The 18805-nt window shown below is 34.0% G+C and overlaps 5 protein-coding genes across 9 annotated transcripts in view; 4 read left to right on the plus strand and 1 right to left on the minus strand.

Annotated features, from left to right (window-relative positions):
* The window catches only part of LOC124459555, a 15930-nt gene extending 13692 nt beyond the window's left edge, over window positions 1-2238 (plus strand). For 2 of the 4 annotated variants that reach the window (XM_047009014.1, XM_047009011.1), the window contains 7 exons: window positions 25-143; window positions 459-554; window positions 733-797; window positions 1048-1209; window positions 1463-1591; window positions 1658-1807; window positions 2200-2238. In XM_047009014.1, coding sequence (XP_046864970.1) covers window positions 25-143; window positions 459-554; window positions 733-797; window positions 1048-1209; window positions 1463-1475 — 455 coding nt within the window. In that variant the 3' untranslated portion in view covers window positions 1476-1591; window positions 1658-1807; window positions 2200-2238. Of the gene's footprint in view, window positions 1-24; window positions 144-458; window positions 555-732; window positions 798-1047; window positions 1397-1462; window positions 1592-1657; window positions 1808-2199 lie in introns of those variants that run through there. The other 2 variants (XM_047009012.1, XM_047009013.1) reach the window with 2 other exon arrangements.
* LOC124433331 (replication factor C subunit 1-like) lies at window positions 1734-11776 on the plus strand. Its single transcript, XM_046983092.1, is given in 21 exon segments — window positions 1734-1807; window positions 2847-2911; window positions 2990-3068; window positions 3521-3623; window positions 3852-3968; window positions 4021-4045; window positions 4136-4716; window positions 4877-5056; window positions 5434-5532; window positions 5839-6013; window positions 6373-6528; window positions 6727-6848; window positions 6921-7041; window positions 7461-7684; window positions 7789-7884; window positions 8133-8383; window positions 9058-9175; window positions 9620-9765; window positions 10088-10169; window positions 10601-10744; window positions 10871-11776. Coding segments are annotated over 21 exon segments (3258 nt in total). The 3' UTR covers window positions 11171-11776.
* On the minus strand, window positions 11181-13281 carry LOC124459558 (programmed cell death protein 2-like). The gene is given in 7 exon segments (XM_047009018.1): window positions 11181-11569; window positions 11753-11849; window positions 11852-12153; window positions 12252-12322; window positions 12400-12448; window positions 12635-12798; window positions 13138-13281. Coding segments are annotated over 7 exon segments (1197 nt in total). The 3' UTR covers window positions 11181-11199.
* The window catches only part of LOC124433332 (exocyst complex component 3-like), a 21328-nt gene continuing 14061 nt past the window's right edge, over window positions 11539-18805 (plus strand). The window contains 1 exon segment of the mRNA XM_046983094.1: window positions 11539-11549. The gene's annotated coding sequence lies outside the window, so the exon portion shown is untranslated.
* LOC124459557 (PAS domain-containing serine/threonine-protein kinase-like) overlaps window positions 13287-18805 on the plus strand; it is an 8977-nt gene continuing 3458 nt past the window's right edge. The window contains exons 1-11 of one of the 2 annotated variants that reach the window (XM_047009015.1): window positions 13287-13517; window positions 14196-14460; window positions 14711-14886; window positions 15745-15954; window positions 16479-16619; window positions 16724-16858; window positions 17123-17353; window positions 17425-17635; window positions 17699-17788; window positions 17866-18078; window positions 18265-18513. In XM_047009015.1, coding sequence (XP_046864971.1) covers window positions 13308-13517; window positions 14196-14460; window positions 14711-14886; window positions 15745-15954; window positions 16479-16619; window positions 16724-16858; window positions 17123-17353; window positions 17425-17635; window positions 17699-17788; window positions 17866-18078; window positions 18265-18513 — 2131 coding nt within the window. In that variant the 5' untranslated portion in view covers window positions 13287-13307. The remainder of the gene's footprint in view (window positions 13518-14195; window positions 14461-14710; window positions 14887-15744; window positions 15955-16478; window positions 16620-16723; window positions 16859-17122; window positions 17354-17424; window positions 17636-17698; window positions 17789-17865; window positions 18079-18264; window positions 18514-18805) is intronic. The other variant, XM_047009016.1, reaches the window with a different exon arrangement.

Genomic DNA, 18805 nt, shown 5'->3' on the forward strand with positions numbered 1-18805 from the left:
AATAATACGTTCTATATTTTATAGGCGTTCAGTCGTACGTGAAACCAAGTGGAAAAACAAATCGTAAATTGATTATCAACGCTATATCTCATGTCTGTCTTCCTGGAACGGTGAACAAAGATACAAAAGAGAAATGTTTACAGGTGAGATTTTACACAATAGAATTTCTTCAAAGCGAATACGTCTTTTCTTTATATGATCCATTTTGGAATGTATTTCATCATTTAATTCACCGAGTCCTACTCAATTTACTAAAATGACATGATCATAATGTTTAGAATGTGCGCCTATAACCTGAAGTGTATTGAAGCATTGTGTTAGCAAGTGAAGCAGTTATAGCTATTTAAGCGAAAATTTCTATCGATTGTAGAAAATATAACTGTTATTTCTATCGATTGTAGAAAATATAACTGTTTGGAAAAACAATGATGATACATTGATGATGTACTATTATATAGGCAATGACAGAGTCAAGCGCACAGCATTTTTTGATATTGTTCAAAGATGGTTTAAAGTTTCGTTCCCTCTTCTCACTCGACGTTGAAAGTGGTCAGGTATTGTAGATTGACGCTTTGAAGAAGCTGAACATTTTCAAATGGATTATGAAACTATCTTAAGATTTCACTTTTCTACGATAGACATATTGTTACCTACACAGTAGTCGCAGAAGAATGTACCTCTCTTGGTACGTGTTGTATGTTTTGATGGAAATTTTATTTTTAAATAATGTAGGTTCTGAAAGTTTATGGCATCGGACCGCGTTCTGTCAGTGAGAAAATGATCGAATATTTGTATAAGTAAGTAATGTTTTTATTTGTTATGGTTTTGAAGAATTTTTTCCTTTTAAATGATAGCTATCATGGTGAGCGCGATTCAAACGTGATAATCCCAGTCAAGATAGCTTGGATATGTGATCTTCCTGTTATTTAGACATATTACTTCTCTAATGTACAGTTGAAATTAATAAATTCTGAGTGCTGTTCTTACTGACCCAAGAAAATCGTCAACATTATCATCAGATAAAAACAAATAAAATTTTTGTTTAAGATACAACAGTGGTTGTAAAGAGTTCTCTAAGATTCCAGCGAAAACATTCTCGTTGTCAGTCGATGGTTTTACCATTCAGAAAAGCTTTTGGCAAACTAGTAAACCGTCTGTGGCGTCAAAAACTGCATCCAACTTTAAACAGTCCAGTTATAAATCAACCAGGTAACAGAACATGAGACTTGCGACAATAAATAGTATGTAACTTTTAAATATCATTAGTATTTATATAAATTATGTAAGATTATGTATGTATTATTATTTATTTATTGAGAATATTAACTAATATATTTTGTTATAACGAAAATGAGCTTGGATGTAGCACTTTATTCAATGGAAGGGTTACTCTTTACCAATGGTCTATGTCTATACGGACTTTTTTATTCTCTGTACACGCGACGAGTACCTATTTTTTCAGCATTTTGCGATGAACAGTGAACGCCGTTTCGCGCATTGAAGTCAGTAGATCAATATGGCGGTAAACTGCGACCAAACTCAATAAATTTGTCGTCGTTTGTGCTCGTTAACCTCAGCAAATATAGGAATGGTAGGGAAGAAAGCGATTTAGATTTGTTTATTGTAGTATGACTAGTTAACTGCTTTGCTTTTGTAGGATATAAGACAATTCTTTAGTGTTAAAACAAATAATGATTCAGACAAGTCTCACGCGGGAACTTTAAAAAAGCCCAATGGCGAGCATGGAGATGGCAAGTCTCGCTCAAAAAAACTATCGAAAAGTGGTACTAAGCGAAAAATATCTGAGGTATGCTGCAAATCCAAGATATTGTGTCTCTGAAACTCTTCAGGAACCACAGGAAAATTGGCCTTTATTCAATTATTTGTATAGTTAACTATTATGAATTGATCACTTAAATCATCAAAATTTACTTAAACATTAATGCAACCCCAATACAACTTATTGATTCCTTCATTTCTTTGCACAAACCTTTAAGATGGAGCTACATCCTTTTTACCCTTGTAGTGTCCCCTGCTATCCCTGCATCATCCAGTGAGACGTTGATATATTCTCTATTACCATAGCATGAGTTTGATACATTGATGCATCCCCTGTTGTTGCTGCATGAACCTTATTGCTCATCATTGTTTAGGCTAATGCTGTTATAATGAAGTTTTAAACCAATATATTTCTTTCAGTCCACAGATTCAGAAGAGAATCTCTCAAAAAAGAGCAATACAAAAGGAAAAAAGAAGACGAAAAAGACCATTGCTGAGTCTGGTTTGTTATTTTTTGAACATTTATCAAGGGCTTCTTTATATGAACATGCCTTGATAGAAAAAGAGTTTCTATTATGCTTAACTAGTCAAATTAACCTGAGAATATGTGGACATTGGACAATTATGTTGCAGAGAATAAAGCTGTACAGACATATTTCTACATCAAAATTTTACTGAAATTCAAAAAACATGCTTATAACACAAATTGCTGGAAAGCTGGTTAAATTGGGTCATTTAACATTAAAACTGCCCCTTGAAAAAATTTTGGCTTGTATACCCATTATAGTGTAAGGGTAGTATTAAAATTTATTTATAAATTAAATTTGTAAACCACCCATATCATTCAGTTCAGGTGTATGAATTGGCATTCATATAAATTTCAGATACTTCATGTTATTGAAATAACAATAAAAACAAGTTTATAGCATTTATCATTTTATCCATTTTTCTTTTACGATAATTCAGATGAGGAGGACCCACTGCCCACAAAAATCAGGTCTTCAATTATATTTCTGTTGTTTGCTTAGTTTGACCATTTTTATTGAAGATGATACTTAAAACAATAGGCAAAAAACAGGAGGATCTGTGAAAAAGGCCAAGAAACGAAAGAAGTCTAATGTCATCAGTTCAGGTTAGGTTGAATGATGTAAAATGTTGTATGTTCATGCAGTATCTCTACTGATTTATAACTTGTTTTGGCTTTTATTAGATGAAGAAGATGTATTACCCCCAAGACTCCAAAAGGAAGTAAAGAATAAACATGAGAAGGAAAAACAAAGAAAACCCCAGTAAAGTATGAATCACATCACTCCTATGAAATTCTTTTATGATCTAATTTTCAATTACATTACTTCTGTTGAAGTGAAATGAGTGAGGAATAGAAAGGCACAAACTTAATTATCAGGCTACCATTATTGAAGATACTAGACTAAAGTATTTGAGGATTTAATTGTTAACAATTACATTACATTTTTTCTAATGATGACATTGGACTGGAACATTTAGTGTAGAATGGAGATGACTCAAGTTTCAACATCAAATAACTTCTTATGTTCAAAGACTTCTGACTGAAGAATAAAACATTTTGACATCACTTTCTCTTGTTGAAGATATTAGATTGGAGATTATGAGAAATTAACTTTTAACATCTGATAACCAGATGAAGACTCTAGGTTCAGATATAATAAGGATTCACGTTCACTTCTGTTGTCAGTAATGCATTAATTACTGTTTATCATAGGACAATCAAGGGATCTTCAAAAAAAATGGTTGTAACTGCATCTGACTATTTTGGCTCAAAACCTGTGGAGAAAGCCCTGAAAATGGCAAAGAAGCGAAAAGAGGTACCTGTGTTTCAAAGATTTTATCGTGCTGTGGTTGGATTTGAATAAGGCCTTTGCTAAGGGCGTTGTTCTAGGGGGTAGGCTGTGAAGGCTTATGTTATTACTAGATTCTAATTGATCTAGTACAAGGGGAGAGAGAATCTTATGGCTATATAGGGAGCACTTTATTTCATATCGTCAACAAGTCTTTATCATCTTCTGTTCTATTGTTTGATTGCATATTTTCAGCATGTAAATGACGATTCTGAATTGAAGACCATGACAAGATGTAGTAGAAGTGATGATATTACATTGAGTGAAAAAGAGATTGAATGTGAAAATATAGCGGAAAAGCCATCCAAAAAGGTCAGTATTGGGGTTTTTTAGTGCTTCAACATTTTTTGAACTGAATCAACAGTTTATTTTGTCCCATATTTCTACTGGTATAAAATTTAAAACACACACATATTTATGGTTTGTTGCGACTAATAATTCTTAATGTGTTGCTAAACTTGATTTCTTTCCTTATTTAGGTGGAAAAAGCAATTATGAGACAACAGATAAAGCTTTAAAGGTCAAAAGTAACATCCAAGATTTTAAATGCAAAGAATCGTCAACAAAGGCCTCTAAGAAAACACAAAAATCTAAACAAAATGCAAAGACTTTAGAAGAATCAAAAAAGATGTCTAAGATTAAAACCGAAGCTTCAGATAGTAAAATGTTAGTAAAACAAATAACATCTGTTACTGAAAATTCTCAAACCAACAATAACACGGCTGCCAAGTCAATCAAAGATGATATGAAGTCAGCTAAACCTGCGAATACAACTCCTACAAAGTCGAAGTCTTTGTATACAGGAAAGAACATCTCACCTCAAAAGAAAACTGAGCCATCTCACTCAACACCTCAATCGAAAAGCTCAAAGTCTAAGAAAAGTATGAATCCTGTAACTCCCGAAACACCCAAAGCTGCCCAAAAGGTTTCATTGGAAGGATCCGATGGAGGACAATATAAGGATTCGACCCCTTCTTCGTTAGAGAGAAAGCAATCTGGATATCGTAATTTCATGTCACGCGAGGGACCACGTGCCCTGGGATCTAAGGAAATTCCCAGGGTATGGGGATTTGTTTAGTTTTTGGAAGATATTTTATGTCTGTAATTAATATAATATGTAATTCATTTTATATATTGTCTGACACATCAGACAATATGTTCTCTTTCTCTATGGTCATTCAATGACGCAGTCCACCATTGTTCCTTTTGTTTTTTGTTAGGGTAGTGAAACCTGTTTGTTAGGAAAAGTATTTGTTATAACTGGAGTTCTTGAGAGCATTGAAAGAGATGATGCAGTTGAGTTAGTCAAACGTCATGGTGGCAAAGTTACTCAAGCTGTAAGCAAGAAGACAAACTACATCATTGTAGGAAGAGATCCCGGAATGTCAAAATTAGAAAAGGTTTGTATTTTATTGTAAATATAAAGTATGGGTGACTATTCTTTCGTTAACTGATAGATCTATCCTGTTCAAAGTTAGTTATCCTGCTCAAACAAAGTTAATTGAGTGTAGGTTTTCCGTTGCGTCTTAATCAGTAGAGTAACCGATTCAAATAACACAATTTGTTAAGAAATAAATAATGGTAGCAATTGAGAAATTTACATAAAAAGATTAAATCTGTAGGCTGTATAAGTTATTGATGTTAAAGAATACAATCCAAAAAAAAAACCAGTAAAACAGTATATTATGAATAAGTGGGGAACAACGCGACGAGTCTGTCTATTATTACTTTATCTTTGTATGATCTAGAAGCATGACATTCTTCTTTTTTGTTTGAGTCCAAACAATTAGGAACAAAACAAATCAGTGAAGATGAATTGTTTGAGATGATTCGATCTTCAAATGCAGCTGAAGAAACAAAATGCAAGAAAGACGAGGTATGTTAAATTGCTTAATTTTTTATGATTCTTTCAATCCATCTTTATGAATGCAAGAAAATACTGTTATCCAATGATAATATATTTATATCTCTTGATCGCGTCCAGTATGGCCATCATAAATTCTTCTCACCTTTCCTTTCATCTTCTCCACACTGACGTATCTTCACAATTTTCTAAATGTGCTAGTTCGAAACATTCTTGCGGCAAATTTTGCGCCTGCCAACGAAGTTGTTTGTCACGTAAAAATTCTCCAAGTAAAACACATGGGTTTTGTGGTTTCATATTTTCCTTGTTTATCTTTAGATTGTTCAAAACCACAGTTCTTCTCAATTCAGCGATGACACAGACAGTCAGAGATCTGTTACTGATAAATCAACTGGTTTGTCGAGTCAAGCAGGGAATAGTCAGTCGTCCATTATTTCTTCTGCTTGCTCAGCACCAGCAACTCAGACACCTGTTTCATCACCAATAGCTGGAGGTATTTTTGAAATTTTTTATTATATTTAACCACTGAAGTTCATTAAAATCGTAGCAGAAATTGGTTACCCCTCTTTTGCTGCTTTCTTCTTTACTTAATGTTTGAATTTGATTTGAAATCATTGAATTTGTCATCTCGAGGAACTTCATAACAATTTAAACTTGATTTAACGACTGTTTAAGCTTAGAAACCGAAACTATAGAATTTGAGCTAAAATACAATATGTATAGTAAACAGGGCAACAAACCTATTTTCAAACCTGAGTGAGGAATATTTCTTCCCGCTCATTAGACGAAACTGTTTAAAACAAACTAAAACCTATTTTCAATCCAATAATATGGCTATCAAATATTTGTCAGATAGATCAGGCGAGAGTCTGCTGTGGGTAGATAAGTACAAACCCAGGACACTTAGGAACATTATCGGTCAGCAAGGAGAGCGAAGTAATGTGAACAAGTTGCTCCGTTGGTTGAGGAATTGGCATAAAAATCAAATATCTGGAAAGCCTAAAGGAGGTACTAAAAACTTTGTTTTTATTAATAAAATATAATCTTTATATTGCACATATGTGAGGATGATTTCACAAAGAACCTGGGCATTATGGATAAATTTCAAAACAGTTAAAACGGATTTGGTTAAGTTAGTAAATCGTAGTTTTCCTGTTGTGGTTCAATCCGAAACAATCAAGTATTTCACAACAGTACTTCATGAAGAAATTTTTTAATACTTTAATAGGTTATTTTGTCGGAAAGAAGATGGCTCAATATTTAAAGCTGCTTTACTCTCTGGTCCTCCTGGTGTTGGCAAGACAACAAGTGCCCATTTAGTTTGTCAAGTATGTTAATTACCATGTTCCCTCAATAGGTTGAATAAAGATGGGTATTATTGTTGAATTTTTATAACATAGGAAGCTGGATTCTCATTTGTGGAGTTTAATGCTAGTGATTCAAGAAGTAAAAAGACTCTAGAACAACACGTATCTGAACTTCTCGATAACACTACTGTCGATTCGTATTTCAGTGTCTCAGGTGAGGCCTTGCTAGCTTGAGCTTCTTTACAGTATGCAACATTCAAGTTTACATTTCATTTAGTTGTTTAAGAGCTTTAGATTCAATACCAGGTGATTCACTTTTAAACGTGTTCAAATTTCAACGTTATATCACGTCTCCTAAAGACAATTTACTGAGTATACAAGAACATGACTTTCAATATCATGTGACGTCCTAGTCCTCGGAGTTATGTGACGTCCTAGTCCCCGGAGATATGTGACGTCCTAGTGCCCGGAGTTATGTGACGTCCTAGTTCCCGGAGTGATGTGACGTCCTAGTCCCCGGAGTTTATAGAGATCCAAGCTTCAGAATCATCTCAAACTTGAGTGTCAATCAAATATTTTTCATTGACACTCCATAAATTGGTACGTACTATGAAAATTTTATTATTTTCAAAGGAAAAAAATCCTTAAATACAAATCATGCCCTCGTTATGGACGAAGTTGACGGTATGGCTGGCAACGAGGATCGTGGTGGGATGCAAGAGCTCATTAATCTTATTAAGTCAACAAAGATCCCCATCATCTGCATGTGTAATGATCGAAACAGTCAGAAAGTCAGAAGCCTTGCAAATTATTGCTTCGATTTGCGCTTTCAGAAACCCAGAGTTGAACAGATCAAGGTTTGTAAAATGGATCTTTTAATCCCTTTTTTACTTAAAATAGTAATGATATACTTAACTAACTACATTTCTCTAGATAACTTTTGCTTTATTGTATGTCATAGGCTGCGATGATGAGCATTGCTTGTAAAGAAGGTGTGAAAATTTCTGTTTCAGCCATGGAAAATATCGTTATTGGAGCAAATCAAGATATTAGACAGGTTTTAATCTTTATTAAGAATAATATACTACAGCTTTACGTTGTCAGAAGTGATCTGATGTTTGAAACGAGTGCACGAGTCTCCATATACTCTATCCTAAAATTACTCAAGACCATTAACTAGACCACGAATGATTTCAGTGATGTAGTCTTGACCCTGGAACTCTTATGTAGTTCAGTGTTATGTATTTATCAGGAGTGACTGACTGATGTATGCCTACGTTTTGTCTAGTGCCAGTCTTTTTTCAGGTCTTATACAATCTTTCCATGTGGACAGCTAGGCAAAAGTCTCTGTCCTACGATGAGACGAAAACCGAGGCTGGTAGAGCTCAAAAAGATGTGAAAATTGGTCCATTTGATGTAACAAGAAAGATCTTTAGTGCAGAGGAAAGTTCTAAAATGAAAATCCAAGATCAATTTTCTCTGTTCTTTAACAATTATTCATTAATACCGCTCTTCTCACAAGAAAACTATTTACAAGCTTCTCCATATAAGGCAAAGTAAGTTGGTATCTCAAATTGAGCATGGTGAAAATATCTTAATGTTGGTATCTCAAATTGAGCATGGTGAAAATATCTTAATGTTGGTATCTCAAATTGAGCATGGTGAAAATATTGTAATGTTGGTATCTCTAATTGAGCATGGTAAAAATATTGTAATGTTGGTATCTCTAATTGAGCATGGTGAAAATATTGTAATGTTGGTATCTCTAATTGAGCATGGTAAAAATATTGTAATGTTGGTATCTCGTGTTGAGCATGGTGTAAATATCTTAATGTTGGTATCTCAAATTGAGCATGGTGAAAATATCTTAATGTTGGTATCTCGTGTTGAGCATGGTGAAAATATCTTAATGTTGATATCTCAAATTGAGCATGGTGAAAATATCTTAATGTTGGTATCTCGTGTTGAGCATGGTGAAAATATCTTAATGTTGGTATCTCGTGTTGAGCATGGTGAAAATAAATTAATGTTGGTATCTCGTGTTGAGCATGGTGAAAATAAATTAATGTTGGTATCTCGTGTTGAGCATGGTAAAAATATTGTAATGTTGGTGTCTCAAATTGAGCATGGTGAAAATATTGTAATGCTGTTATCTCATATTTAGGACGGTGAAAATATCTTAGTATTGTTCAAAAGAAATCCAACAACACATTTTTCTTTTTATTTCTAGGGGTGATATGAAAGAAATACTAAAGTGTGTAAGTGATGCTGCAGAGTCATATTGTCATTCTGATCTTGTTGAAAAATGTATTCGTGGCAATAATAGCTGGAACTTGTTGCCCTTACAGGTATACATGAAATTTATACAACTAATTATTTTTAACATTATAAGATTGGTTGAAAAAACCTGATGGGTTCATTTGTTTTTTGTTTGCTCGAAAACATATCGTTGGGTGAAAAGCAAATTACATCCACAATTAAATTTCGTGTTAATTTAATGCATTGTAAGATTGTTCTCATTCTTTTTCGTTCATCATTACCTATACACTGGCATAAGTTATTTAAGTGTACATACATTTTACGTTGTGTAAAGACTGTTCGTTATCTGTTGTTCATTCAACACTACCTACACTGACAAACGTTATCTTAGTTTATATTTTAGGTAGTGTAAAGACTGTTTTCGTTCTTTTTGTTCATTCATCACTACCTACACTGACACACGTTATCTTAGTTTATATTTTAGATAGTGTAAAGACTGCTCGTTATATTGATCTAGTTTCTAATTACTTTAGGCTTTTTTCTCCTGCGTCCTGCCAGGATCTGTAATGCGTGGAAGAATAGGTCACCGGATCGAGTTTCCTTCCTGGCTTGGAAAGAATTCAACAACTTCTAAAAACTCAAGAATTTTACAGGAACTAGTTAGCCACGCGCAATTGAGGTATAATACTATGGTTTTGTGATGAACATGGATGGAAAATTCTGTGAGATTTTAAACAGTTTATATTGAGTGAATTTTGGTATCAATCAGAGTTTCAATCATTGGGGACTGATCGACCGTAGCAAGTGTGGTACAGCTGCATATTATTAAGTATATTTACATTTAAAATAGCAGAAAAGGGAGGATTTTGCAGGGTTTTTTTCCATTTTTTTGGCAAGTTTTGTATGTCGCATTATCACATTAGTTTAGATAAGTTGATTTACATTGATGCAATGATACTTTTCGATGAACTTATTATATATTTTTTTCTCCTATTTTACAGCATTTTCTGCAGCAAAAATGAACTAAATTTGGACTATATCCCTCATTTAAGAAACGCCCTTAGCAGACCATTAATCAATGCTGTAAGTTGAATTCTATTAATTCATGATCTAAGGTTATCTTCTTGTATTTAAATGTCTGGCTGCAATAAATAATATCGCTAAAAATCTTTTAGAGTAAAACAGATTTTGAACATTGGGATGTGGATTTTTCATGCAAAATTGCCAGGCGCGTTTCGTTGAAACACATAGCAAACGCATTATTGAAAATATCATATTGTCGTGCAAAATATAAAATTGCATATAATTTCTTAAATTAATGGTGAAACTTTATACTATCCTTAGATCCCTAGTTGGCATTTTAAGCTTGCCTCCAATGAACCTTGTTTGTTACTTGAAATATAAAGTCAATCATTTTCTTTTACAACTACGGTTTGGTCAATTATTTGATCAACACTTCCGATTATTTATCTTTATGATTCTCTTTACTGTGTTCTTTTTTACATTCTACATAGAACAGCGATAATGCACCTTCTAAAGTTGCCGAAGTCATTCAGATTATGGACGATTATAATTTTTTGAAAGAAGATTGGGAAAATATCATGGAAGTCGGACTGTTTGATGGAATGCAAAAGCCTCAAAATGCGATTGAATCAAAGGTGATAAACTTCTTCGAATTTTCTTTTTTTTGTCATGCCGATACGATGTTACGAGAGGAAAGTGTTTAATCATGAAATAAATCACATCTGCAGTACATGACAGTGAATGCTTTAAAATTTCTATAGGTAAAAGCGGCGTTTACCAGGATTTATAACAAAGGATCTCATCTTACGCCTTATTCATCAAATGTTGGTGCGAAGAAGAAATCGAAAAAAAACACTAACGCTAACTTAGAAACTGATGAGATTGGCGTTGGTGAAGAAATGGATGTAAGTAGTGATGAAAGTGATCAAGATATTGCCGAGACTTTCAAAGTTAAAAAGAATGCAAAATCTGTGGTAAAGAAGGGGCAAAGTAAGACGAACACTGCATCAACCAGTAAATCACGTGCTAAGGGAACTGGGAAAGGTAAAAATAAGAAATAGTGACAAAACATTAAAATGACCGTTTGAATTTATTGTAAATCTCTAAAAAGATATTGGTCAGGATATGATTGGACTAAAATGTATTCCTGTTGATAACTCCTGCCTTCTTCCCAACAAGATTTTGAGCAGGTGTAAACGAAGACCATCCCAAATTCTATAGAAGCTGAGTTCACATTTCTTTGCCATGAAAAGATGTCCTGCTCATTTGCAGTACAATTGTGCTCATTTAGATCTTCATTATTCAAATAAATCGCACTATTGTCCTTCTCAATCTTCAGGTGAGATACTAGTGCTGGCATTAACTGTAGTTCGAATACTCTCCTCCCGCATGTACTGCATGCTGGGATAGTTCCAATTGACTGTGATGTCATGGGGAGTGGTTTTCCATCCCATTTATACCTGTAAATAAGAAATTCAATTTTCAAAATCAAACCAAACCACCATTCGTGTTTGAATACCACTAGTCGAAATGTGATGAACTTAAAAACTTTTTAAAAGATTAGACAAGTTTCAACACAATTTTTTATGAAAAGGTGGACTGTCAAAACATTGGAAATAGGAGAACTAGTTGAAGAGATTTACCTAATACACTGTTCTGGACACAAAGTTAGTTTTTTCTTGAACTTCTGGAAGATTTTATCTTCAGGTTTTGCACAACTGGTTTCATATTTCTCCCCTGCCATTTAGCCCCAACAAAATTATTTTCAATCTCAGTAAAATCTTTTAGTCCCTCGCGTTTCCTATATTCATCCAGCAAATGTTTCTCTGATAGAGTCATTTTGCTGGTGTGAGAATTCAAATCATATTCATTCAGTACTGTCACAAAATATGGTTTGAAATACACTTTCGGTGTTGTTTTGTTTGGATAGGTTTGAGAAAAAGATGATATATTATTTTGTTCTTTTGATGTTAACTCAAGATTCCTAGTTTGATTTTCAAGATCGGTAATTTCAGTCGTCATATTGACATCAATTTCTTCATGTCTAAAATACCAGAAGAATTTCTTTAGTGAACAAGAAAAGCTACAATAGATGATTGAAACTAGTATTTTGTACATTAATTACCACACAATGCTACCTACTCTCCCCAATCATCACTGTCATCACACCAACTGTTTGTCTTTGACTCTTGAGAACTAACAATTTCTTCGTTCTAATGCAATTTACATGTAACATGTGATCAATGTCTAACGTGGACTTGGCAGAAAATCATAATATTTACTTTATTACCTTAATGTTTTTTCGTTCACTCACAACTTCACCTCTCAACACTTTCCAACTGAAAAAATTGTGAAACAAGCTTTGAAAAAAATGTTTTGAGAAATCTGTTTACTAGATTTTACAAGAAGTAACTGCTAACATCAATGTTTTGCTAGTAGAATTATTATTTCCATACAAAAAGTAAATAAATTTAAGAGAAAACCTTTAAACCTTGTTTTAAAGATGAGCATTATCCAGCCATTACCTTTCATTTTTGTTCCAACATGGAATATTGGTACAACCAAAAACATACAACACTCGGTGATATTGTGAGTTTAGTAATGGGCAGTAGATTTGGATGACGAGAGGAAGATCCTTACCACAAATATCACATTGTGGGTAGATATGAGGAGTTTCATTCATCCAATTCTATTATTGTAAAATATTGCTACTAAGTAATTTGTTGTGTTTGCGATGAATTTGACAAGTTATAACAATTGATTTAAAAAAATTACGTAGACAGTTGCTCATCAACAATTGCCTGTATAAACCAACATACTTATACAACGGTATGGTTTTCTGTGTTTTACTGCATAGCAGTAATTACATATTACATTATTAAAGTACAAAAAAATTAAAATATTTATTCCAAAGCCATCATAAGAGAATCATGGGATTCTTCATATGGTATTAAAACATCCAATCTCAAATCTGTTAAATTTTAAGGAATGATGGCAAAAGACATAAAAAGATCAAAATCGTACTTACAGGACTTCCACCAATTTTATTAGTCATCCAACCAACTCGATCATCGTCCACCAAAGGAATTTCTTCGTCCAAAATGCCAAGCATCACACCACACGTGGACATTATTGAAAAATAAAATGCTGACTTAGCACTGTTTATAATCATTCTGAAATCGAACAATATTTACGACAATGTACCGAACCTGTATCGTTCGCATCCGAAGGTCAAATACGACGTTGCCAATGGATGCGCGCTGCATTTTAAACAAAATCATGGCGTCTGAAATTGAACCGGAGAAATTACCTTTGCCACCCAGAGCTAAAAGTGTACCTTTATATCAAAAATCTACATCCTTTGACAAGTTTTCGTCTGAATTTATTAGCAATATTAATTCACGACAGGTAAGAAAAATACTGAGAATATTGTCTTGTCACAATAAAAGTTTCGCCAAAAGTTTTTCACTCTCCAGAAAGACTTCAAACGAAAGGTAATGGCGATCAGTCAGAAGAAAATGATTTGCATTGATGTATATTTTAATTTTGTTCATACTTATTTTTAATGTTTTTGTATTGTGAAAGGACAATTTCCCTTTAAAGAACCAAGGTGATAAGCAAAAATTACTTCATGCCAAATTGCGAATGACTCTGCAGGCCAGCTGGCTCGCAAGTTTTTCTCATACAATCAGTACAAAGTCTTTGCAAACGACTCCCAACTCCTAATTTACTGGGATATTTCAATTAGTAAAACGCTTAAATGTTTTCACCTTTAAAATGTTATGGTTCTGAATTGTCAATTGTCAAAAAAAGTATTTGTGATTCTCCTGAATTGTATTTGTGGTCATTTTTTGCAAAGATTAACATCACATTGTTATGATGACGGTTAAATTATTTACAGTTTTTATTTATGGCAATTTTTTTCTTGTTCACTGCACTATATTGTGTTGTCATTAAGAGTTAACGTAATGTTAAAATCCCATATAATAATCAATCTAATGTTTGACCTTGTATTTGTTGGAAATGATATGAATATAATTTTAAAATAATTTACAATGTTAAATTATTTTTTATTATGCGAGGTAGATTCTAAATAAGACAATGCCTACACGATGCCCAAGCCTGTTGAATTCCAGTGGTTCCATCTTTGGTCATATGCCTTCGTCACCTTTGGACAGAATAAGAACATCTAAGAAGAGTTTATTTTTAAGTTCACATTTGAGTCATTCAATGTCCGATCAAAAAATCCCAACAAACCAAAGTCTACCTGAGATCTGGAGTGGGATAAATGGAAAAAGCGCAAGAACAAAGGAGGAGTTGAAAGAACGTGTTGTAGATGAACAGTGGACAGGTAAAAACTTTCTTTATTTATATTCATTAAATTGACCTGAGAAAGGATTTTGTGGAGACTGCAGGGACATGTGATTGATGGAAAAAGTGTTTGATATGTTGTTGAGGGTTTATCTAAAAAGTAGCATCTTTACCTTGCAAAAAAACTATGCATAAGTCTATATCTTATTGATTTATAGCCATTTTCATTAAAAAAATCTATACATTTCTTTTTGTGATCATTTTTTCATTGCATGATTCATTTTATATAGGTAATGCACTCCACAGCTTTTGTTTTGCTACGTCACCACAGAAAGGCAGCTTTTGCAGCAGTGTTCCTGAGTTTGATAATGTTCAAGGGTCAATGAGCTCATCTTGGCAATTTTTTAACTATGTTGGAGGTACAACTATGGCATCAACAACAGGAAAAATTATCATTCGAAATCCTGTAAGTCTATTAACTTGACTCTACCTGGAATGAAGATACAGTCTTTGCACTACCTAGAATATATAAACTAAGATTCTAAAACATAAACTAAAATAGGACATGTCAGTGTAGTTAGCGATGAATGAACAACAGAGAACAAGAACAGTCTTTACACTACCTAAAATATAAACTAAGATAACGTGTGTCAGTGTAGGTAGTGATGAATGAACAACAGAGAACAAGAACAGTCTTTACACTACCTAAAATATAAACTAAGATAACGTGTGTCAATGTAGGTAGTGATGAATGAACAACAGAGAATGAGAACAGTCTTTACACAACCTAAAATATAAACTAAGATAACGTGTGTCAGTGTAGGTAGTGATGAATGAAAAACAGAGAACAAGAACAGTCTTTACACTATCTAAAATATAAACTACGATAACGTGTGTCAATGTAGGTAGTGATGAATGAACAACAGAGAACGAGAACAGTCTTTACACAACCTAAAATATAAACTAAGATAACGTGTGTCAGTGTAGGTAGTGATGAATGAACAAATGAGAACAAGTCTTTACACTATCTAAAATACAAACTATGATGAGCGTGTGTCATTTAAAGTTGTTAATGAAGATCAGTTAAGAAGATAACTATCAGACAGAGAGATAAAACAGTCTTTATACAATCTGCATTATAAAACATAACACAGTTGGTGGTAAATTAGTACACGGTAGTACACGGCACTACACGGCAGTACACGGTAGTACACAAAGAAAAACAACTAATTGTAAATGTGGATAGTTTTGCAAATTACAAAACACAGTTACGACAAAATATTTCATTGTAGGTATGTTGTCGTGCTGTTTATTTACGTTGTAGAACAAGGCAATCGTAACGTTCAACGCTAAGACATCAGAGATATTAGTAGCCAATGATGTTGCATGTGAAATGTTTGCCTACTCTCACGATGATCTTATTGGAATGAAGATGTCTAAGATGTTTACGAAAAGTGACGAAGCACGGCAGGAAGCCTTGGTCGAGCAGCATATCGAAGACAGTGGTGCAGTCGTTATGGTCAGCGGTAAAGTGGTATGTGGCGGTATTTACTGTATCTGATCCTTCCTGAAGTGTTTCAATATGTTGTTAAAAAGGAACACACGTAATACCTTCCTACGCAATCCTAGCTATACTAAGCTATACTTAAACAATGTTAGACATACTTAGTCCTCTTTAGACAACATTAGCTATACTTATACCACCTTTGCTATACTTATACCACCTTTGCTATACTTAGACCACCTTTGCTATACTTAGACCACCTTTGCTATACTTAGACCACCTTTGCTATACTTAGACCACCTTTGCTAAACTTAGACCACCTTTGCTATACTTATACCACCTTTGCTATACTTATACCACCTGTGCTTTACTTAGACCACCTTTGCTATACTTTCACTACCTTCAGTATTTTTAGCTCACGTCACCATATTAACTATATCCAGTATAACTTTATCGATTGAGGAAAAGAACTTCCCTTGCAGCTATTAATTGTACTTCAATTGTACCTATTTTTTTCGTTTCCTTGCTAAGAGTTCTTACATTTCATTGTTAAGTTTGAAGCCGTTGACAGCAACGGAGTTGTTTTTCCTGTTTCTTTGTGGATGAAGAAAGTGATCTGGGACGAGGAACCAAGATGCATTGCTGTCCTAGAGGCAGTTGAACGACAAACTGCTCACATGACTTTTGATAGTGAAGTTAGTGCATTAGAATACTTTGCTCATAATGCTATTTTATTTTACGAAGCAGAGAATCAAGCAGATTTCTGTGCGAGAATACTTTTTTTTTGTTTTTCCTTCAGGGTTCAATCCTGGGATGTGATGAGCAGTTTGCATATCTGCATGGATACTCGTCGTCACAAGAACTTAATCATATGAATGTTAAACAACTCATTCCCTCGTTTATTTTGCCACACGTTGGAACACCAATCGACATGGTAAAAACATAAATTGTTCAATGTGAACTATGCTCTTGAAAAAAATAGAAACATTATTTCTTTTGTAAATATTGAAGTGTATCTCTGTCTTATTCAGAGTTTGTCCATCCTCTCCACTAGTAAATCCTGTTTCATCCACTTTTGCCCCCTCCCTGTCCACCAGTAAATCATTTTATTTCTTTTATTATTCCCTTCCCTATCAACGATTCAAGTCCAAATTAAATTCAGCCTTACATGATTTTTTTTGCATAAATATTTTTTTAGAGTATCGAAAAACAGCAAGCAACGGGTCATACAAAAGATGGTTTCGCGTTTCCTTTGAGCATCTCCGTGAAAGAAGACGAGTGCAGATCGTCTACATTTTCTGCCATCGTCTGGGTGTTTTCAAATATCAGCGGTTTAATCAGTGTTCTTCCAAATGGTGATATTTACAGTTGTAATAAAAACTTCACTTTTATGTTGTTTGGTTATACTGACGAGGATTTGGTGGGGAAGGTAATTGAATGTGCTCGCTGTGTGACAAATTTTTTTTCTATGCAAAGAAGCATTGTATGTTGTTTCCTCAGCCAATCACCGAGCTCGTACCAGCTTTCTACGATCATATGGATCTAATTGACGACAGCAGTATGCCATTCCCGCCAATAGATGAAGATGACGATGTCGAGATAACTTCTCGTTTGTCACGTGGTGAAAGTGGACGAGTATTAACTTCAAAACGCAGCGCGGTCATTTACTCAAGGGAAATTGACTCTCCCGCCGCTAGTGCAAAGAGTTGTGGTGAGTTTATCTTTATTATTTAATACATTTTAGCCAATTTCTTGAATGCTGTTTTTCGTTAAGAAAACATCATTCAACAGCGCGAAAAAAATGAAATTGAACATGACCAAACGCATCTTTCACCTGTGAAAAATCTCTACAAGTTCACTTCTCGTAAGTTTGCAGCAACTTTTTCATTGCACATGACACGGCGCTTATTGTTTTGAGTAAATTATAGCATTGTTTCTTAGGTGATCTTGGTAATCTATTTGTCACTGGAGTTGGTTTACAATTATCAGAAGTAGATAGTACACGTGCCACGTTGGGAGATAGTTCGCCAAGTAGTATCAGTCAAAGTAGTTTAATAAACGATGATGATGGTGCTGAGGGAAATGGGAATGAGGTACATTCCCAAGATTGCGAGTATGATAAAGTTAAACATGAAGAGGAGGGTCTTTCAGAAGGTTAGTTTTGCGTTTTTTATTTTTGAACTTTTTCTTTACTTTCCTCTCACCCATCTTTCCCATCTTAAAATGAAAATCCTCTTCTTGGATTATTCGCAGAATGCTTTGAATAAAAAACACCTAGTATGCAAAACGCAAAGCATAACCGCGCACATCATGATATTGACCGATCGAATTCAATTTTAGACATGACAAATGAACGAAACCCGTCGCAGAATAATATTGATGAAGTGAAGACACCGTTGTGTGAGAAGAAAAATGAAGGACAGAGCAAAGATTCATTGCTGTCAGCGGGATCACATGACTTACCTTTGGAAAAATATGATGAATTACCTCAAGAGCTGCTAACTGTTTCGTCTCCTACACGAGAAAACGATTCAGGTGTATACACGGCAGAAGATTTATTCAGAGATATGCTAGTAATGCGAGGGAAAGGTAAAGTTCTCTTGTGAAGATCGCAGGGATACATGAAGTATTTCACATCTTTGTCGAATGATGTTGAGGATTTGTCAATGTACCAGACAAAAAATGTTTCATATGAATTAATCAAAATACGTTTTACTTAGCTCATGGTGTATTTGTCATATTTTGTACTTCAAATTGACTTCAAATTTTCCATCGTGCAAAGATAATAATTTTTGATGATTCAAGTTTTTAGTTGCGCTTATACATTTTGAATCTAAAAAATATTTCACTTATATACGTAAATGTGTAACCCTGACATTTA

This window comes from Xenia sp. Carnegie-2017, unplaced genomic scaffold, assembly GCF_021976095.1.
Source record: "Xenia sp. Carnegie-2017 unplaced genomic scaffold, XeniaSp_v1 HiC_scaffold_13, whole genome shotgun sequence".
In the NCBI taxonomy this organism is placed as follows: Eukaryota; Metazoa; Cnidaria; class Anthozoa; order Malacalcyonacea; family Xeniidae; genus Xenia; species Xenia sp. Carnegie-2017.